At 39.2% G+C, this 23528-nt stretch overlaps 1 protein-coding gene across 3 annotated transcripts in view; it reads right to left on the minus strand.

The window, feature by feature from the left end:
• Positions 1-601: 601 nt before the first annotated feature.
• camkmt (calmodulin-lysine N-methyltransferase) overlaps positions 602-23528 on the minus strand; it is a 101125-nt gene continuing 78198 nt past the window's right edge. The window contains exons 5-11 of one of the 3 annotated variants that reach the window (XM_060872140.1): positions 23181-23235; positions 21577-21640; positions 17819-17885; positions 15900-15974; positions 10474-10537; positions 8109-8240; positions 602-3827 (exon numbers count right to left, since the gene is read on the minus strand). In XM_060872140.1, coding sequence (XP_060728123.1) covers positions 3735-3827; positions 8109-8240; positions 10474-10537; positions 15900-15974; positions 17819-17885; positions 21577-21640; positions 23181-23235 — 550 coding nt within the window. In that variant the 3' untranslated portion in view covers positions 602-3734. Of the gene's footprint in view, positions 3828-3886; positions 4523-8108; positions 8241-10473; positions 10538-15899; positions 15975-17818; positions 17886-21576; positions 21641-23180; positions 23236-23528 lie in introns of those variants that run through there. The other 2 variants (XM_060872143.1, XM_060872142.1) reach the window with 2 other exon arrangements.

The following is a 23528-nucleotide window of genomic DNA, read 5'->3' on the forward strand; positions in this document are numbered from 1 at the left end:
ACATTAATAAGATGCATGTGCTTAGACGTGATTGACCAACATTCAGACCAAATAAGAAATTTATTTTAATTTAGATGCAAATTTAATACTTTCAGATTTTGTAGAATTGAATGTATGCCTTATTGCCCAGGTTTGTGGATACTGCTGGAATTTGCGAATTTCCCACTGGGATGAATAAAGTATCTATCTATCTGTCTATCTATCTATCTATCTATCTATCTATCTATCTATCTATCTATCTATCTATCTATCTGTCTGTCTATCTGTCTGTCTGTCTATCTGTCTGTCTATCTATCTATCTATCTATCTGTCTATCTGTCTATCTATCTATCTGTCTATCTGTCTGTCTGTCAAATACATGTAAACAGTGTAAGTTTTATGTTATTTATTAGCTAATTATTACAGTTGAAACCTTAAAATAAGTTGGTATCACAAATCCTAGCAATTACAGCCATGGTTGATAAAATCACTAACTATCTTTTTGTATTCCAGGGAGAAAATAATAAATGCTAAAATAAATGCAGACATTTTACATGATATGCCAAATAAATTAGTGGCAAAGCTAACATTTCTGTGGGAAAAAAGGACTAGAAACAAAAAATGTTTCAAATAATGATTTAATCACAGTCATTACAAGCACCTGCTCCATTAGTGTAAAACAATCACTTTAGACTCATCAGTCACAGTGCAGAAACACGAAGCCCCGAAAAAACAAGGTGAACAATTAACTCAAAAAGTTGCAGCTCTGACATCACGTGAATGATTTTTCAGCTCACTATAAACAGTTGAACAGCTTTTACAGTGAGCAAAGGAATAGAATGCAAATATTCTGAATATGAAACACTTAATATGTTAACACTTTGCATCCTGATATGTTATTATTCTTTATTTCAGAAAACAGCATCACACACAGTCTGTACTAATACAGTTTGTATTCAATGGAATAATACGGCAGTCAAAATGTTTAGAAAGCCTCTAATACAACTCCCCACACACCCTGTCCCCTATTTTTTATTATAGAGTACTTACTTAACACAGATAGATCCCCTGGAATACATGATTTGAACGGCTGTTTCCAATAGACCACGTAGTGGAAAAACCTATAAATTCATACTGCATTTCTTCATTTACACATGGCCTAATACAAGGTTGAACATATCCACATAACACACAGCAATCCAGAACAGTGGTAAAGGTCTAAAGGTAGAGGTCTGCGGACAGAATGGTTTGGCACACAATATTCTCATTTAAAACCTTACTTAAAAGATGAGCAGCGAGAGTGAGTCACAGTGAAGCCAGTGATACTCAGTTCTCCAGATATGTTTGTGTGTGTGTGTGTGTGTGTGTGTGTGTGTGTGTGTGTGTGTGTGTGTGTGTGTGTGTGTGCGTGGCGGCCTGGTAAAAGCCTGACGGATGTAGCCTCACCCGAATTCTGGTAAACAGCCCATAATGACTAACAGATAAAAAGGGTTTTGGGCCAAAATGGTGTTTTTCTGCCTACAACATACTTCGTCTACAACCAAATATATTTGGTGACACTTTATTGTAAAGGGACCTACACAGTACCTTTATAAGATGTTTTTATAAAGCATTGCTGCAAATTTCTGAGAAGCTTATGTCAAAGAGTGTAAGATATCAGATTTTATTTATTCAAGTTTGTCTTTATATGGATGAAGAGAACAATGTCCATCGATTTTTATTATGAGTTGATGGTTTAAAAAAAGTCTTTAGAGTATTTTTTTCATTCGTCATCAATCTTTCCCAATTTACTAACTTCATGCAAGTTGGAGAAAATACATGAAGTGCTTAATAAGTGTTATACGTTTATTCAGCACATGAGCTTCATAAATAAGAAATTTGTAAGAACTCCTCGGCAATTCTTTATAAGTGTCAGCTTCTTATAGGAGTATAGATTTACACCCATCCTCCACTTTAATAGGAACATCTGTACACTATCATATTCATGCAGTTCTTTAAATTAACCAATCACCTGACAGCAGTGCAATGCATAAAATACAAGCAGATACAGATGAAGATCAGTTAGTGTTTTCTCTCTGACCTTGCTATGGTTGTTGGTGCCAAATGGGCTGGTTTGGTATTTCAGACACTGCTGATCTCCTGGGATTTTTTTTACACACTCCAGTCACCAGTTTAACAAAAAAAAAAGCATCCTGTGTAAGGAAGGTTTGCAGGCTGAAACACCTTGATGATAAGTGAGATAAGAGGAGAATGACCAGACTGGTATAACCTGACAGGAAGTATATAGCAACTCAAATAAGCCCTTTTTACAACCCTGGTGAGTAGAAAAGCATCCCAGCATGCTTCAGCACGCACAGCAAGCCTCAGATTCCTATTCTTGGCTGACAGGAGAGGAACCCAATGTGGTGTTCTGCTGTTGTAGCAGGTCAACCTCAAGGTTTGATGTTTCGTGCATGCTGAGATACTTTTCTGCTCATTCCAGTTGTAATGAGTGATAACTGGAAAGAGTTACTGTGTCCTTCTTGGCAACTTGAACCATGAATCTGGTCATTTTCTCTAGAGACTGTTTTGTGTGAAAATCTCAGGAGATCCTGAAACCAGCCCATTTGGCATCAATAACTATGCCACAGTTAAGTCACAGAGATCACACATTTCCCCCATGCTGGTTTGGTGTGATTAAAAGCTAAAGCTAAAGCTTTTGACCTGTATCTGCATGATTGTATGCATTGTACCGCTGCTACATGATTGTCTTAGATAACTGCATAAATAAGCAGGTGCACAATGAGCAGGTTCCTAATAAAGTGGACATCGGGTATATGTTTCCATGTAAAAAAAACCTGCATTAAACCTCCAACATCATCATACACATATTGCCATAAACCTTTCATTATTTCTCCAGCAATGCTGTGTAAAATATGCAATGCTTATGCAATGCTTACAAACGCATTATAAAGGCCCTGTGTAGATGACGTTCAAATATCTGATATATTTCACCAAATATTAGATGGAAATGTTTTTATTTACTTTTTTTAATCTTTGCTAGGAAATCTTCCTCCAAACATCATATTGGATACGGAAGCAGTTTAGCAAAAGCTGTACAGTAAAAACATGCAATCCGTGTAAAGACATTTAAATCCTGGCTAGCTAAGCGTGATTTCCTTGCACAGTGAATTTCCGGGTTTATCCGCAAACAGAGTTGGAATGGAATGTTTAAATGTTAAGGAAAGCTTGTTTAGTGAAGCCATTTCAGAACAATACGTAGTAGAAAAAAAAAAAAAAAAAGTGCCTTAATTTCAGCATGTGAAGGATTTTCCATATATTTTCTATCCTCGTTCAATGATAAATGATGAATAGAATAAAATAGTGATTATGCACAGTAGCATTGGATTGATTTATGCCTGAAGTGCATAATTACACCAACTATTATGCAATAAGCCATGCCATTAAGCACCCACCCACCCATCCATCCATCAGGTGCCTGTTCAAAATAGCAATATTCACTGCACCATATAAAGATATTGGAGTTAAGCTATTTTCAGTACACACAGGAAGACGGCTGTGCTCCGTGTGGCTTTTTTATTGCACAGTAACAAGGTCAGGCATGAGTTCACACAGCAAACTGAATCCCACACACACCGACACATACTGTGTTTTTAAAAGCATTATGGATATAAGAGTGAAAAAAGGCGAGGTTAAGTAAACCCTGGGTATCACAGTGGCAGAGCCAGGGGTGGCACAGCAGAGGTCTGCCAGGTTCATAGCAGACGTGGACTGGTAATGTGGGTGAGGGTGAGCAGCACAGGATAGTGGATGTTCTCGTCATATGCCTCCTTTCCTTCTCTCTTCATCTAAAAAAAAAAAAAAACAAAACAAAAAAAAAAACAGATAAACATAAGCCAACAGCAGCACACATTACCATATTCAATTACTGCGAAGAAGCTGTGTGGGAACTTGTGTCTGGCACCTTTGAGTTAGTGTATCTAATTGAATCCTCCTGTATATAAATATGAAGATGAAATGAAGATTTTGGGAGTGTTTTCAGTGACTGAAAAGAGTCTACGCACACAATGAAATTTCAAACTCAATGTTCTATTAAATCCATTTCTTTGCACTTGTTCTGCTATTTTGGATTCGACTTTATTTTGGAACATGAGAGTGTTTCGCTGGACTTTTTCTTAATTCACTTCAACTTTCATTTGGAAAATCTTGCTTCTTTTAGTTCTCCCTAAACCTTATCATCCAAAAGAACACACATGAGGAACTAAGTTCCCTGTACCCAGTGGTCCTGTTTCTTCCCTCTTCTTCACACTTGGCTCATATCATCACAGTGAGCACTCCAGGACAGACACCGAGTACCACTCTTCACAAATGCTCCACGATGACTCACATTCGAGGTGTCTGCACAAGAGACATCATCCATCGCAGGCTACAGGCCCTCAGGGGCCACTTTTCCTTAACAGTCCCAAAACAAACAACACACCATTACTGCCAGCTCGCTCCTCTCTGCCAGCCGAGCCATGCCCTGTCCCAGCGATCGGCTTGCCTGCAGCACAAACATAAACACATCTGCCATGTGGGCTCAACGAGTACTGTGCAATCCGGTTATGAAAATCACAACCCTTTACACGGAGAGCAAAACTGACATACACACACTCCTTATTCCAGTCTTGAATATTGAGTTAAAAAAAAATAAACAACTAAAGTGCAACTAAAATATCATCTCGAAGTATTCAAGCGTTGGTCTGAACCACAAGATATTTTAAGCTGCATGATAACTACACAGCTAGACCATGAAATTAAAGTTGCATTTATTTCCATCGTTTAGTGAAGAAAACTAAAGCGGGGGAATTTATCGAGTATGCAAATAATACTTCATCACTGTTTATGAATAATGTGAAATCATTGATATGATTTAATGCATCAACAGCTTGGAGAACTTGTTTAGAATGATCTCATATGGATTATTTCCCTTGATATGATTTTGTCAGATTTTTACAGTTTGGTAAAAAACTGAAGTCATGTGACTCAGTATTGTTATGATGTAGGGAACTGTATAAAAAAAGTGTATATTCCACTGATCCATGTGACACTATGCACATAGCTACTGATATACAAAAGTGGTTAATTTGATCAGAGCACCAAGGACAATGTAAATCTCTATCTGAGATCAAGTACATTTTAATTTCGAATTTATAAGATTTCAATTTGTCTTTCCAACTGTTTCAAATAAAATAATCATTTGCAAAAAGTGTTCGTTTTAGATTTTCCTATTGTTACAGAGGTCTGACAAATGATAACAAAACAACTGAGCATGACAACTTGACCACAAAGTTCTACTCATTTAAATTTGATGTGATAAAAGCGAAACCTTATATGAAAGTACCAACGCTAACCCTATATGATTTCATGACACATCTGAATAGATACAAATTTGCAGGTGTGAAAACATGTGGGTCATTTGATTGGTCAAAACAGTCAGAATATATCCTACACGCAAAAACAGCCCACAAGCTGCAGTTCATAAATTCACAGTGTATAAACCCTGCCATGGCTTTTCTTGCTCTGTGGCTTGGAGGAGGGCAGATGAAAGACTCCCCTCTTGGACTTCATGTGCGTTATCGCTCTCTCCACCTCCTCCACGCAGCGGCCGGTGGTTGAACCCGTGACCTCTCGGTAATCAGAACGGCCAGTCGGCCAACACTAAACCCACTGCAGGGACCAACATGCTCCACATTCAAATCTCACAGCTAAGAGGCAGAGAGAGTGTGTGAGAGAGGTGGGGGGGTGAGAAAGAGAGATAAAGTGTGGGAGAGTGATATAAGAAAGAAGCTTATGGGAAGAGAGAGAGAGAGAGAGAGAGAGAGAGAGAGAGAGAGAGGCGACTAGCATGCAGAGGTGAAAAGTTTAACAAGCAAAGCTGTTCCTCCTGATCACAGGCTGCTAACCAGCTTCATGGGTGGCTGGATAAATCGGCTCGTACGTTTTAAATCGTACTGCCGCCAAGATTCAGGGCATTTATTGTACTGCCACCCCTCCACACCTCCCTCTACTTCTCTGTTTTTTTCCCTTTCAGCTGCTAAACTAGCTCCTGGGAGAATAAGGGACACACTGAACATCAGCATGTTTAAACCTCAGCTCCAGAAATGGACAGACAGCTGGATTGAGAGAGGACATGAGGGAGGATCAGTAGAGGAAGAGCTGGAAAAGGGAAAGCCAACATTAAGGCACACTTATGTGTGATGTGTTTGCATGTGTGATTTATGTGTGTGTTTATAGAGGGGGGTGTCAGAATTAAAATTCATGACTCTCTCTTCACCACCAACTGAGTAACAAGATTAAGACGGGCGGGCGGAAAATAGCGGCATTATCAGGCGGCTTGCAGTCCTCCAGCTGCTGCAACTCTATTCCAGAACAGTGGGGATAAGAGGATAACATGCAGCCCCCTCACCACAGCCACAGACACACAGACACAGACACACACACACACACACAGACACACACACACACAGATCCACACTCCTCTACACCCCTCTGCATATCTTTCAACACTTTGCTGGTGGGGAGGAGAGTAAGGTTTTGGGGGTCAAAGGAAACGCCTCAATCTGCAAGACATCAGAGACAGCAGCTGAGGAGTCACCAGCGTAAGAGAGTGTGAGAACACAGATAACACCAACATGCATTTAAATACTGCATATAATATTATTAGCACTCACAAACCAGCAAGATTTTTTTTTCACTGAAGTATAATGTATAGTCTTAGTATAGCTTTTATATAGCTTATATAACACACACAGGCATGAACTTACACTCACAAACACACACACATACACACACACACGCACACACACACACACACACACAGGTAGCAGTAGTAGAACACTTGACACCGTTTATCATCATTATCCACACAGTAGGTGGTCTGTTCCTTGTTCAGTATGTCTAAGGTCTTCAGGAACCACAGGAGAGCTGTAGTGTGTGTGTGTATGTGTGTGTGTGTGTGTGTAGGTTTAGGTGTATCCCAGAGTAAATGTTATATCCATATATAAAATCCCAATAGTATAAATCACCATTTCAGTCAGTGAAATATTGCAAGCTTCCTAATTTCCTTGCTCAGTTTGCAAACCATTATCTTTTACCACTGCAGACACACACACACACACACACACACACACACACACACACACACACACACAAAATCTTCCTATAATGCTACAGAGAAGATTATTCGCTCCTGGTGTTTCGGCTATTGTGTTAATATAATTACATGAGGGCAGTGAGAATGAAGTAACCTAAAATGAAGCTTTGAAATGATTTCATCATGCAGTTCCTGATAGAGCTGACGTGTTGAGAATGACACATTTGTTTCAGAATAATACCGAGACTGGTTCTTCGTCATCTTCTGATTTCCTATGCAGTGTGCAATGAGTAAGGCTTTTCCCTTCCCTCTCTAACTTTTTGTCTTTCCCTTTCCCTTGAATTATTGCTCGGTTTTGCATGCGTCTCTCCCTCCCTCTCTGGTCACCGACAGCTCTAAATTTACTCACGTAGTGTCTTTTTTTTGTTGTTTTGTGTTTCTTTTTTATTTTTAGGCACCCACTTTGGGCCACCCACGACCAGTGGTGGAGTGGCTACTCAAAGGGCTGTGGAAATAAAGCCCAAATCACTTAGTGCCAGGTCCATTTTCCTCAGGCATGGGCAGGTCTGCCCGTCAGGCCTATGGGGCCTAATGGGTCCTCACAGCTTCCTCCACAGCCGAAAATGGCAGCCAGTGCCATTAACCAGCTGTTAACCAGCTGGACTCCGTGGTTGCTGCTGCCAGCCATGTGCTTGGGGTGATAGATGGGCATGATGACAAGGGCACTGACTACCACTCGATTTCCATTGCTCACTCATGTACAGAGTTTGTCTCCTGAGAGTCTTTCTTTTTAGCTTTAGATTGTGTTTTTTATCACAGGTTAAGTGCAGAGGATGTTGAAGCACTCATACACATGCTGTGGACACACACCCTTCACCTCCAGCACCCCACACACTACTGAAATTGAAGTAAACTATTCAATTAAATTTATTATACAGACAATTCACACAGAACAAAGTACACACATTTAAAATTTCAGTCGATAAACACCTACCTTTATATGCAAGTCCCATATGAGTGAGTCGTAGTTGTTATAGCGGCACACTAGGAGTCCTGCTCTTTCTGCCAAGCTACAGAATTCTGTCAGCGTGTCTGCTCTCGAAGGAGCAAACACTAATGCTGTGCCCTAAACACACACACACACACACACATTTTTTTTACTATCTGTGCTAAGACTTTCCAGTAAAAAGAAAAAAATGCAGTAATTACTGCAACAACTTTGGGTCTTTATTTATTTATTTATTTGTTTGTTTGTTTATTTTCAAATCAATTCTATTTAATTTTTTTTGCATAGCACTTTCAACAATTCATATTGTCTTAAAGTAGCTTTACATAAGTATAGAAACAAAATGAAAATGTTAAAGACTAAAGTTTTAAATTAAGTTACTATTTATATCTAACATTTATCTCTAATGACAAGCCTGAGGTGACGATGGGAAACTCCCTGAGATGATATGAGGAAGAAACCTTGAGAGGAACCAGACTCAGAAGAGAACCTCATCCTCATTTGTGTGTTAATGTGCAGTTAATGTGCAGTACTTGTTTGGTTTTTTAATCTGCAAAATCTAAAACAAATAACTAAAACATCCCAAAGTTTATCTCTTTATGGGGACCAGCCAAACGTCGCCACAAGCTTTTCCACGCATGTCCATAAAAACAAGCCAATAATATATATATGTGTGTATATATATATATAAAATAGCACACACTGCAGATTTGTTGTTAATGTGGTTCATATCAAAAGTCAGAGAGAGAGAGAGAGAGAGAGAGAGAGAGAGAGAGAAAGAGAGAGAGAGATTTTTGTTCACACCATCACATTTTTTCTGTAAATTCTTCTTCATGGTCACTCATGAAATTAACAGTAAAGTATTAAAGTATTTTAAAAATGTGTTGGGACAGAAATTAAAACTATTCATTAAAACTAAATTAAATATTATATGTATTAAAAATAACCTACAAATAATGATTCCAAACAGCAAAGAGAAGCTAAAATAAGTTTCATCTCCAAGAGAAGAGAAGAATAAGAGAAGTCATCCGAATAACACTTGCAATAATAAATTATGAGTGTGATTAAAGATCTAAGCTCTATCCGGCTGTGACGCATCAATGGAAGAGACACGGCATCAAACGCAGCTTCACCGCAAGTGGTGGTTTGCATCATTACATTCTATTTGATTTCTCCCAGGTATTATATTAGATAATAAACAAAAAGATTAAAGCTCAACTAATCCAATCAATTGTGCATCCCCACCCTTTATAGATCAACAGGCCGTGGACGACCAGCCGTGCTAAGAGGATTACTCAAGGGTTCAAAGTTTCTTTGAAATCCTTCAGCATTAAATACTATTTCATATTTTCTAGCATTTTATTGTTTCAATTAAATTGAGGCCTGGACTCCAATGAAACAAACAAACAACAAAAACAAGCACGAGAGTTGGACGGGCTCATTCCTTCAGCTCTCGTCTTCAGTTTATTAGCCTTTATGTTTGACTGTGAGCTGAAAACACACATTCTCTTACAGCTATGGTAATCTCTGGCTGTGCGAGGCGACTCGTTCACTTTCATTTTGAAATAGAAATTAGAGCCATTAAAGGAAAATTAATTGGTTTTCCAAAATGCAATTGGCCGGCATAGGCATGCTTTTGGCTATTAATAATGTTTCACGCTATACTGTTTTAATGACAAAATAAATAGCTCCATCTCTTGAATATGTGAGAGCGTTATCGTTTATACACTCAAAACACAATTCATTACATGGTGAGAGCGGCTATTCCTTCAGCTTCAGCGAAATATGACTGTATGGATTCGAAAAGGTCTCAGACGGTCAGACAGATAGACAGGGAGAGAGAGAGAGAGAGATGGAGAGAGAGAGAGAGAGAGAGAGAGAGAGAGAGAGAGAGAACAAGAAGAGAGGAGATTTGAAGAGTGTAAACATAAGCATAGAAATCAGAATAATCAGGATGGTCACAAGCTGTCCCACTAAACCACTGGAAAACAGCATCGCTCTCTCTCTCTCTCTCTCTCTCTCTCACACACACACATACAAACACACTTTTTTATGAAGACATCCACCATGAAGGACTCGAGGTGGAAAAAATCTTGCAACAAATCTGTTGCCATCTTTAAAGCTTTTTCATTTACTGTGGCTCAGGCTGGAGCGGCTCTTATCACAGAGCTGATAAAGCTGAGCATCAAATATGAGAAAACCCAATTCAAGTTGATCATAATAAGTATTAAAGTATTACATGATATGAACCCTGCCATACTATTACTCCCTCAATCAGCACTCAGTGCCTAATTAAACTAAGAATACAAGAGCACATGCAAGTGCGCACACACACACACACACACACACTTACATCAGGCCGCAGTAATCTCCTCAATGCGTCAACCAGGCAGGCTCGGTACTGGTCGAGAAACAGGCTATGAGAGAAATAAGATGAAGGGGAGAGAGAGAGAGAGAGAGAGAGAGAGAGAGAGAGAGAGAGAGAGAGAGAGAGATTAGAATGATTAGAATTCAATGATAGTGCATCAAGATAAAGCAGTAGGCTATTTATATTTTGTTTACGAAAAATTCCACCATCAATGTGGAAATCACTTTGTAGTACTAATATTCTATCTCTAGCAGATATGTAAATGTATACACAATTTGCTTAGGCCAGGAATATTCCTTTCATCATATGCTAAAATGCACAATCCAGATGTGTCTAAAAAGCCAGATTTATGCATGTGCACAAGGACTGTCTGTCTTCCGTGAAACCCACACATACACATTTTATCGGGCAGTGGTAGCTGGTTCCTGATAAAAGGAATGAACATTTAGTGTGACAAGCTTATGACAAAATTGTAGTGTTGTGATGACTTTCTTCAGAAACTGTCAATACCCTTGTGTTTCGTTTTTTTGTCTGAACTATGGCAGGCACATGCATGAGTACGTGTGTGTGTGAGTGTGTGTGAGTGTGTGTGTGTGTGTGTGTGTGTGTATGTCAGAGAATAGGAATGAGAGTGTTTATGTAGCAGTCATTTCTGCTCGAGTGCTTATGTGTAATTGAGAGTAAGCTAATCACTGTTAGTATATGTACAAATGTGCAGTAGTGTGTAACTATTTGTGAGACAGGCAGTGTAGTGATTGTGTGTGTGTGTGTTTATGAGTGGCTGAGCATGAGCTCTGTTTTGGCTGCTGATTTCAGTCTGAGGAATCATTGAGAGCAACATGAAGAAAGAAGACTAGCCTTTGTCCTATTGCACTACAGTATATAGTCCTACTCCTCTCTCTCTCTCTCTCTCTCTCTCTCTCTCCCTCCCTCCCTCCCTCCCTCCCTCCCTCCCAGTATCGTTCTCTCTCTAAGACACTCAACTAACAACAACGCTCCATTAAAACACAAGCAGGTTACAATTACAGTAAAAAATAACTAACTCAAACATGTATACACATACAGTAGTAATGACACTGCACTATACTGTATCACTGCTGCATTTGTAGTTAGAGTCTAGTTCGAGTATTGTACTAAACTTGTATATTGAAAACACTGCAATCAGTCCTGATGGTGAACAGATTCCACTCAGTCATCCTGTGGGTCATTCGTGTAGAAGAATCAGAGATTTGGAGATGACCTTTATTCTCATGTGCAGTGCTTAACACAGTGTTGTATCAATGGCTGAACTGTTCACCCCGATGTTTTGGGAGGAGCAGGTCAGAGTGGACAATAGAAGTCGAACTGACGGACAAAATCATGCAAGTGTTGACCTCAACTTACATAAAGCTCCCTTCCTACTCTGACTATGGCACTTCCTCGTTTATATCCTCTTATGCACCTGTCAGTCATGCAGATGATATGATCATAATTATTGTTAGCCTAAATCTCTGGTATTATTTTATGAAGGATATTTTTGTGTAAATCATCCTTAATCTACATCCTAAAAATATTCAAACATGACAAATAAACCCAAATCCTAGCTTCTAATATCAATATAAAAATTGCTTAAATATGTTTGAGATGATAGTGAAATCATGAATGAAAATCACAATTCGATTGTATGTGTGGAGTTTGAATGTTCTCCCCATGGTTCAAGGGTTTCTTCCAGGTATTTCAGTTTTCTCCCTTAGTCCAAATACATGTACTCTAGGCTGATTGGCATCTCTAAATTGTCTGTAGTTTGTGTGTGTGTGTGTGTGTGTGTGTGTGTGTGTGTGTGTGTGTGATGGGTTGACATCACGAAGATCAACAAGATGGTGAACTCTCTCTATCTCTCTCTCTCTGCCTGATGCCCTACTTCTGCTTGGAGGTCTCATCACTCGGACACCACTCAGTGCTGCTGAGGATGAGCCACATGGACAGCTTGGAGATACATGAGATTACTGTGGATGGTACCACTTACAAACAATGATGATGGCTTGCTTAGGACTGCGATTGATTCAAACAATTTTTTGCACTTAAACCTCCGTCAGTGAACAGATAGACTTCCTGTTAAAACTGGTCAATTTCCTGGTTACATTATTACACTTTCTGACCATAGTGTGCACAGTTAAAGGGAAGAGAAATGAGTTATAATCCCACTATCCAGTATTACACTTTTTTTTTTCTTTGAAACCATCATCAGGAAACCTTCAGCAATATTAATAAATATGTTACCCTAAAAATATATAAAACCAATTTTTTTCTATTATTTTAATAAATTTCTTGCAGCACGAATCTAATAAATCATTTAGAGAATCAGCAAGTCTCAAAGCAACTTTACATAATTATAGAAACCAAATAAAAATGTTAAAGTTTTAGGTGTTAAAAATAAATGATTATTTATCTCTAACATCTATCCCCAATGAGCAAGCCTGAGGCGACGGTGGCAAGGAAAAACTCCCTGAGATTATATGAGAAAGAAACCTTGAGAGGAACCAGACTCAGAAGGAAACTCATCCTCATCTGGGTGAATATTGACAGTAAATAATGTAAATTAAATAATATTCCACTTGCATTATTTCCATTATACAAGCAGGAAAAACATGTTAGGGTGTTTTCTCTAAATCAGGGAATCAGCTCTTTTGAGGGATGTATCAATCACAAATCCTTATCAATCAAAAATTTCATATTTTCTGAAGTCTTTCCGCTGGAAAGCAATGGTGGACGGACCCACAGCCAACTTTGTCTACAAATGTAAGTAGATTAACTTTATTTATTTATATTTGATCTATATAGGGTTTGCTTGAGCTGGCATAATAGAAACGTGTGAAAACTTACATAAAAAAAATAAGAACGTTGCCAGAAATTGAGTCATCAGTGTCTTGAGTGTAATGAGCCATGAGCCTTACCAGTGTCCTGACTTGTGCACATGATATACTGATTCATAACCTAGGGAGCTAAAGAGCTGACTGAGACATTCCTATAGCACACTTTTGAAAAATATTCAGCAAAACAAGAAATATATTCTTAAGCTATACGCCTACATTTTACTGAATCGATCACCACGTTAATCCTCCCTTGCTTTATAAAACATTTCCAGGAAGAACGGTATTCTTCAGCTTTACATTTCCTTATAACTTCCACTCTTTCTTGAACACAAACATAAGACCGAAGGTATACTACAGGAAGAAACAAATTCACAGATCTTTCCTCGGAGAAGCCTAACCGGGTTAATCTCGACATGGAATCCCTCAGATTATGTTGAACATAATCTGCCTGGAGTTCCAGAGAGTGGTTTGCCATTCTGACCTCACTTCCACACTTAATCTGGAATAATCCAAACCTGCCACAGCCTGGACCCTGACAGGTATAGCCAAGAAACTTGGCCAAGAAAAGCATTTACTGATTACTCCTCCGAATCATACAGTGTTGTTTAACAGCTTATTCTAATCAGATGACAGACATTAGCAATGCTTAGGGAGTAAACCTTTCCTTTTTGGATGGTTGTTGCTTGGTTTTTTTTCTTTGGTCATCCTTGCTCACATTGGTTTCCTTTCTAGTGCTTGTGCTATTCATGTGAAGCTTTTTGTTAAATAAAAAAAAAAAATCCTCTCATGTCTTTTACTGGCCCAATCCAAAAAGCGGGATTAGTCAAACTAACAGAACAGACTGACAAACCATGTAATTTAATGCTTCTTCAGTGAACATGCACAAACAGAAATGCACGTCAAGCCATACAGTTCAGAATGTGCACTATTAAAAGTGGCTCTAATGGTACGACAAATAAGTAATACACATTGTGCGAGAAGGCAGGCAGGCTTAATGAGCAAGAGACATAAAGTATGCCATAAACGCATGTGTCTAAACTCCATCTCTGGCTTTTTCTCCTTCTACCCCCCCAGTGCGAGGGTCTCGACGTTAGATGCTGCGTTCCCGGGCGTCTGCCTGAAAGACTGTAATTAATGGAAGCAGAAGTACGGCTGTTGACCTTTTCGCAGGTGATCGCCGCTGCTGTGATGTTCATTAATCTCCGAGAGATCACTCCACTGATGACGGCAATTACGGGCGAGCGGCTGGCTGGAGCGACGGGGGGACGGCCACATCGGCGTGAGTCATGTTCAGTGCTGCTCGCGCTCTCATGCGTGCCCACATACACACACACATACCAAATCTTCTTACTGCACACAAATCACCACACACTGGCTCTACTGTTCATGTCACCCGTGTATTAGCTGGCATTTTGTGGCATTAGAATAATAGCAGGATTTGCTAGGGGTTTTGAGATTATCAGCAGTATCATTATGCCGCCTGCAACACGTTCACCACTCATACGGATTCTTACGTTACATAAAGCACACTTTGTATAAGTCTTAGTGCATGTAATGAGCAATTTATTGATGCAATAATAAGTCTGAAGGCTAATGCGTTTTTTTTGTGTATAATTCTTTACCCTTGATGTCTAGGCTTGGATTTTCCATGTACACATGTACAGTAGTTTGTTGTTAGTTATGCAGAGAGTTGATCTTAAGCATTTTATAGAACAAAACCAAATTATTCTGAAATTCTACATTTTTAATTCCAGTCTATAATATTATTGTAACTGTAATGATATTAACTGCCAAATCACAGGCCATTAAACCTTAAACGGTTACAGCAACTGCAATCTAATCTAACCCAGCTAACAATCCTGTGAGCATTCCTGTAACGTCGGTTGTGTTGCATAATTAGCACGAATTGCTTTTTTTTTTTTTTTTTTTTTTTTTTTTTTTTTTTTTTTTTTTTTTTAAACAAAGATAAAAAACAAATCAGGACTGAGATCTATGTTAAGAAGCAAGCTAATTGAAATGTTTGTGTTATTCTCTCTCGCTCTCAGTCTCTCTTCCGGCTCCTCACACCGGCATAATTATTTGCAATTTGCCTAAGACATCCATTTGCTGGGACGTCGAGCATGAAAAAAGAAGGCAATTTGGGGAAAAATGAAAATGCCTGGCGGGGTTAGCCAAGGGGAAGTAACACGGTGCCAGCCTTGGGCTGAAGGCTGCCATCTGATAAGCGTTGCGCAAGTGTGGATATTAACGCACCATCACCAGACCAACGAGCCGTGAGCTGTTATTGAGGGTGTGGACATATTGTGTCTGAAAAAGCTGCTACAGGGTGAGATATGATAGTTTTGTAGTTTCATAGTGATGCAAGCAAACTCGGAGAGCTGCACTACCTGTTGACAGTTTACGCTTGATATTAAACTTGTGAATGTGCAGTACATGTTTTGTGTTGTTGTAGATGGAGCCGGATGGGATGTTAGAGTGCTTCGTGTGATTAGGTGAGATGCAGAGATCAGGTGTGGATTGGGTGCATTTGCTGAAACAGATGACTGGGGTATGACTTACCAATCAGCACACATGACCACGTCAAAGCGGCCCTCCATTGCAGACACGTCACCTTCACTGTCCCATCTCACCACCCTGAGGATAAACAACTCAGATTATGAGTTTTGTGAAAATGACAAGCAAAGAAAAAGAAAAAAAAAAGGAATGAGAGATAATACTATCTGCGGCTGACTTTTGAGATGCTACAGACGAGTGGGTGAAACGTCTTCAGAACGATACTCAGTCACAGTACAGTCACAGTGACTTTATAATACTGTCTGCTTTAATCAAATCTCTGAGGCTCAGGTCACTTTTAACTCTTACTCTTACAAAGTGGATTGTTCTGATCCGAATCCGGATCAAGGCAGTTAACACGCCTGCCATTCTATTCTCTCCGCTCTCGACTCTCATTTAATTTTCTCTACCTATCTCCACCTTCCGTGCTACGGGTGAGTTTTTTTTTCCTGGCAAGAGAATCTGATTATTAATTAGCTATTATTAACACTCAGTAAACAAAAATTATGTCTTGTGGAAATACAATCTCCTCTCTCAGCAGGGGGCCACACCACTTATTCACAGAGTTGAGAAAGAGAATCCCCCCCCTGCCTCATCCAATCATGCACGACCTTCACCCCTCTTAAAGCGCGTGCTCTGACAGGAAGCCTAATCTCTAAAGAAAACAATCAAAGTAATGCAGGCTAATTATACATTTACTCCTGCACTTCATCAGCCTAGGGTAAATATGGAGGGAGGAGGGAGGAGTGTAGAGAGAAGAGCGCTTAGATCACTGAATACCAAAATGATTTTAGGTGATAATACATTAAGATTGTGTCCCACAGTCTGTAAACCTTGTTGTGGGAAAGCAGGAAGATGAGACTCGGAAGAAGACACGGTGCTTGAGATTTATAACTCATAATCAAGGCAAATGGCTCTATTCAGCCGTATTTATAGTGATTATTATGGTGCAATCAATACAGGAACCCAGCACTCATGGGTCTATGTTGCATAGCCAAGTGCTCTACAATTTTATTATTATTATTATTATTATTATTATTATTATTATTATTATTATTGTTGTTGTTGTTGTTAATGGTTTTACACAATGGGGATGTTTATCATTATATGACTTAGTTGTTAGGGTTAGTATTTAATTATTATAGTACATGTAGACATCAATATCAAATCAGTCAGACTATTAAGTTTTTAAGGTATTCATTTTCTGACATAAAGCTTAGCTCAGAAACAATGTTTATGTTCAGTTCATTTCAACAACTTAAAAAAAAAACTAGAAAGAAAGCATCTTCCATCAGCAAGGACTCTAAAGTTATCTAAAATGTTTTATTACATAAATAGATGCATAATTGCCTCTAATAAAATGCAAAGGATAATAAAGGTTTTAAACAATGTCTCTAATTGCGTTATGTTAATGCACAAAAATGACATTTAAATGGTCAGTATATACATCTCAATATATATTTAATAATTAAGACAATACACTCATGCAATCTTGTAAATATTTTACAGTATATACTTTGTTTATTCTTAATTCTTTTCCTTTTAACTTCTTGAATTAAAATCTTGTGAGTAAAACACGATAATGGTTCCAAAAACATGATAATACCTGTTTTCTTTTTGCTTCATGTTCCTACTATTTGAACACATGTCCAGTGAGTCATAAATTCCAGGTCCTCTGTGTTTACCTCGCTAACAGAAGTCCTTCACATTATACAGCATATACTGACATACAGTATGACTAACTATACCTTTTTGAGGTTTTGATCTATTTACATTAATAGCATCAGCACAGTGCATTAGTCAACTGACCCTTACAATATTTGAATGCAGATTATATTGGCAACATTTTTTGCAGCAGTCAATAAAACGAGTAGGCAGTGCATTTGTTTAGTGAAATGATTTGGTTTCAGTAACAGAGATCCCACCTGCTGGACACATCGGTGCAGGTGAACAGTCCGGCTCGTCTGTTCCTCTCGATAACCACACGCACATCTGGAATAGGGGTTAAGGCAGACACAGGCTTCCACACACAACACACACTCACTCCAATAAACTCAGTCATATGTCCCATTAGGTGAATTCGTCTTTCATTATGGCTGGTGAAACCATGACCATGAAAACCATTTGTCCATTTTTATTTTAGCATACACATAGTCTTTCCATCATGCTTGTTGTTAGTTCATTCATGCCCTACAGATCATCCTTCCCACTTGTATTCTATCTCACTTCTGCTCACTCTCAACCTTACAAGTGAGAGAGAAATCAAAACTTCCCTAGAGACAGTGACTAAGAAGGCTTTTAACGTGTAGTCACTGCCCCCAATGAGCCTCCACCCAGAGTGCTAGCCAGCAGGATTGATGGCAATCCATCTATTAATAGAATAGACCACAGTTTTAAGCTAATTCAATTAGGACTTCAGCCTCTTCACTTCCCGCTAGCTCTCACTGTGTGCCAAACAGCCGTAGCAAATCCAATCTATAGCCGGGAGCACAGTTTGGAGGCTGTGTCACCGGCGTAGGATGGCGGGGCGAGAGAGGCTGTGGAAGTGTGTCACACGGATGCGATCAACCGTTCAGGAGATAGAGTAGAGCTCACAGTGTAATCTCATCAGGAGAAGCCCACTGGGGAAGAGGTCAGAAATACTGTGTCTCACATTGATATCCACACATGTAGACACACACACTTAAAACTCCTCTTGGTTCTTCTTTGTGACGTGTACCAAAAATACACTCCTCCTTTTTAATCCAAATATTACATACATGCATTGTCACTATGGGCCACTGACTATCTGAAATCCTAATAACCTTAATTACTTTTAACATAACAAAATGATTGATTAAAATGGTGAACAGTCAGTTATCTATCAATCTTAATAATGCATTCGTTTATGGTTACATTCCTAGTAGACACATTAAAGGCAAAGTGAGAAAGCACGCCATGGAGAAGAGTAAAGAGAGAACATTTGCTTCCTGTGTTTTGTTCTCTAGTGTGAATGTCAATCACTTCATGATACATTTCAGTGATTTCAGTAATTCAAGGTTAGGTTAGTTACAGCACAGTGTCCAGAGTAGTAGAGCAAACTACAGCAGAAGACAGTAGAGGACATCAGTGAAGGGTAAAGTCTTTCACATTCACACACTCATGGCATATTGTCTTTCTCTAGGTTTTTATTTCTTTTCTTTCTGTCTCTTCATACAACAAAGCACACAATGGTCCAGACTTTAAAGTTGACAGAAATACATCCAAACTCAAAAACAAGTGTCTGCTGTACAGCTTTCCATCAAATTATTAGACAAACCTGCTTTGTAGCTAAACCTACTGAACATTTTAAAGGTATACAGTTAGTTACTCAAGCTCATATGCAGTATATTAGCCCCCATTACCTCATGCATCAAATCAAAAACAACTCCCACTTGGGGTGGCGGATCTAATCTCAGCATGACACCTTATGTGTTGGCTTGTTAGTGTACAGTTTGTGGTTTGTGGCAGTTGGTTTGCCTTCGTAACTAAAAGGCCACATTATTAGGCTCATCATGTTCTTACATCTTGTTTATCAATCACATTTGTAAATTATTTACCTGAAAGCAGCTGATAGAGTCAGGGACTAATCACAGAGCTACGGACATCCTGTAAGAAAATGGAATTTTCTGTGAAGTTTTCATTTTATTTTCCTTCTCGGGTCTTAGTAGTAAAGTGACAATATGGCTTGTTTAAAACACGATGAAAACAGAATATTTATCAATAATAGGACAGAGACTGCTTTACGTTTGGCATTTGTCAAAAGAAGTATCGTTAATTTCCAGTGCAAAGCAATATCACTTTATTTAACTTAATTTAATTTTAATCTAATCACCTTAATAACCCTGTATTAGTGTCAGTGACTGACCATAATTCTACTTTTTGCTTGATTTAAGGTTGATGTTTTCTCTCAACACAGAAGTGACACTGAGACTGAGGTGTTTAAAAATCTCGGTAAAGCGACTGAGCCTTGCGCACACTACTGTTGCACAAAGCACTGTGACAATAATTGGGTTACAGTCACACTAACTCTATAGCTATAGCTTTGACTAGTGTATCTAATTAACATTTCATTTAACCATTCTGAAAATCTGTCATTTAAAAAATACCACATTTTGCTTTGGTGCAGGTTGAATAATCGCATCACTAGCCTATTATGAGCTAAATGTACTGCTATCTGAACTGTTCGGCTCCTCTCAATTTTTGCCTTCTGGAAAAAAAGAGCCATAGAACGTATACAGGAGAATGTTATTTTTATGCTCCAGGGACAAACGGCATTGTTACGGCTCCTATCATATCATCAGATCTATCAGTGCTCTATTATGGCAGAAACATCTCCTGCACAAAGCGCTGCCAATTAATGCTCTATCAACCCACCGGCAGCCTTTTCACTCTCTATAAGAGGAAATGGCTTAGGCATGGGCTCTGACTGTTGCAAGCATGTCTTTTCTGATTATCCATCTCAGCACCCTTCCCCTCCATTTGGCTCTTTTCTTTTAAACAAATCTCTCCTCTCAATGGAGAATTGTGTGCGATTTCGTGTCACTGCTATTGTTTGCCAAGCGCAGAGATTCAATAAAGACCCACTGTCATCACAGCACTGGCTTTTGTACTAACGAACACTGTAATTTTGAAGTATTTGCCGTCGTCTTGGTTGCTGCTGCTTTTTTTATGGACCATGCTCTGGTGGAAGGACGAACGCTAAAAAAGGAGGATGAAAAGTAGGAGGAAACAGGAACCAGCCCAAATACGATTGGGCTTTTAGTTCCAGTTCATTTTTTTAACTTAAGAGACAAGTAGAATCGTTAAAGTGATGAATGTATAAGCAAAATAATCATCATTTCAGTGGGCTGTGACACCATTGTTGAGAGGAAACAATGAAGAAATGAATGGATCAAAAGTTATCCTTTTGTCTGTTCGGTTGTTTGGCTAATCATCAATGTTAAAAAAAAAAAGAAAATTATATGAATTAAATGTAAACAATTGTGACTAATATAGCACCATGTCGCTTTTGACAGCATAAACAACACCACAAAAAAAAAATCATTTCTTTTTCTTTTTCTCAGGGTTTTTTTGTGTGAATCATATCGAACCTAAAAAAAAAATCAGCAACATTCAGGCCTGCTAGTCCAAGACTACCAATTAAATGTTGCTCCAGATTTGAACTGGTATAAAAACTATACCTCTGCAATTAGACTGAAGGCTAATTGGAGGAATTAAGCTCTTGTATTTTGGGCAGTGGAAAAACACCTAGAGTGAGAGAAAGTAATTAGATGCACATTATATAGGATTAAAGAGAAAGAGCAGGTGAGTCCACACAAGCTGTAGTAGCCTGTAGTGTACATGAATATGTACATGATTAGCCACATGCTTAAGGAAAGCATGTGATAGCAACAAAATCTCAGAGAACGTTCATGTTTGCATCCTGAAAGATAAAAGATAAAAGCTATGGTAAAGTATGTAAAAGAAGTAAAGGTAGTAGAAGCAACGCAGGGAGCTACAAAACACTAAACAATACGCACAACTCGTTCTGTCTGAGCTCAATGCTTTTGCATTTTGGAAAATAAAAACAGGCGCGTGATAACAGAAAATTGAAACACGCTCACAATCACGCATACACCCACTCACTCAAATAGACAGAGATTGCTCAGTATGAGGAGGATACTCTCGATGGCCTTCTCATTCCCATCAGATAGCAGCACTTCCTTCACCTCAGCACAAACGGCAATCTGAAGGGGGGAAAAAAAATAGAGAGATGAAAACCGAGGAATTGAAACACAACAAAATACAAAACAAAACACCCCCCTTATACATACAGATACACACCCCTTGGAATTCTAAAAAATCCCCCTCGCTTCACAGACTACACACTTTCTGTGTCTCTCGCTCTCTCTCCTTCTCACCCCCCTTCTCTCCCTCCATCTCTGCTCATCCCTCCTCTTCTGTCTCTTGGCCCGTTTTTTCATTTTACGTCTGCATTATTTTAATCATTCAATCAAATCAGTCAATACTTTTATCATTCCCCGTGGCTGGGAGCCCTCTATCTTGCTATCACTCTGTTGGGTAATTGCATTGTGACAGGAGATGATGGCGAGCACCGAGCCTTTCATTTGCAGCGTTGTGTTTATCAGGCGGGGCCATCGCGCTCCACTGTCACTCCGCACTCGGCTCGCCAGGCCTGCCTGATGCCCTTCATATAACTTTGCACTACGCTGCCTCTGCTTTTGTTCTCACAGTCTTCCCCCTTTCTTTGTTACCGTGTATTTTTTTATCCACAACGTATTTTCATTCTAGTGAACGTCTTTATCGAGAAGGGTGTGTGTCGCTGTAGGTTTGAAGAGGAATTGTGTCCGGGGGTGGGGTCAGGTGGATGTGTGTGAGAGTGTGGAAAGATGCTTTTTTTTAATATTGAAGAATGTCTTTGGATATCAAAGCAAATCTAGATTCTTTATGTGTGTTCTTCTATATGTTTTAAAGTGAGTTTTTTTTGAGATCCTTCAAATGTCAGTAAAAGGTCACATAATAGGCTGTGCAACAAGCAGTCAAAAGCTCAAAGTGATCTACTACTAGCATATATTTTTAGGATGGCCTTCACTATAATTGTGAACTAGATGATGTGAAGAGAAAATACTGCATCCAGATGTTTCCCTGGAAATTTTGCTTTCTCTGTCTCTCACATTGAAACGCATTTGAGGTCAAAGGAGCCTGCACCAGCAGCTGGCCACACAGACTCCACAGCCTAAGGGCTCTGAAGCAGCCACACGAGACAAAAATGGTGTGTTGGGTAAAGAGCAGAGAAACAAGGGATGACAAGGAACTGTAGTACTTGGTGGAGTGAAGTCTATTCAGTAGTGCTGGCCAATGTCACAACACAGGAGTATTGAGTGGACAAGATAAAGAGAGGAGGGTCTTATAAAGACAAGATTGGTCAGCTTTACAGCATGTTCCTCCTGTAGAAGCATCCATAGGCCACCACTAACCCCCCATGCATATATGTGTGCTTGAGTATGCATGTGCATGTGCTTATGCATATGCATGTGCGTGTGCATGCTTGTGTGTAAGAATGCTCATGTGGAGTCAGTCCATCGCTCTGCGGTTGCTGAGGCGGAAATGCCAGTGTATTTGAACTCATTTCATGATGCTTACAATGTGCCTGTGTTTGGGTATCCATGCTGAAATCGCCCATTTGCCTGTGATTGGGTAGTGTGTGTGTCTGTGTGTGTGTGTCTGTGTGTGTCTGTGTGTGCGTATCACACATCTTTCACTTACCATGAGCCCAGCAAGACATGTCATCCCTCCACCTAATTCACACACAGAGGAACCCCTGTATGAGAGAGACAGCAGCAGAATGGAGAAGATAGATAGATAGAAAGAACGAAAGAAAGGAAGAAGACTGTGAATATTGAGTATTTACAATAACTTTAATTAATGGTGCAATAACACTGTTGGGGGGTGGAATTGGGCTCATTGATTTCCTCTCTCTCTCTCTCTCTCTCTCTCAATTTCTCGCTCACTCATGATGGATCTGGTCTTAATTATTTAATGTTGCATATGATCAAATTCGAAAGGAAATGAAGCATATGCACTTTTCAGCCATAACTTCGGTATTTATCCGTT

The sequence above is a fragment of the Tachysurus vachellii genome, chromosome 6 (assembly GCF_030014155.1).
Source record: "Tachysurus vachellii isolate PV-2020 chromosome 6, HZAU_Pvac_v1, whole genome shotgun sequence".
In the NCBI taxonomy this organism is placed as follows: domain Eukaryota; kingdom Metazoa; phylum Chordata; class Actinopteri; order Siluriformes; family Bagridae; genus Tachysurus; species Tachysurus vachellii.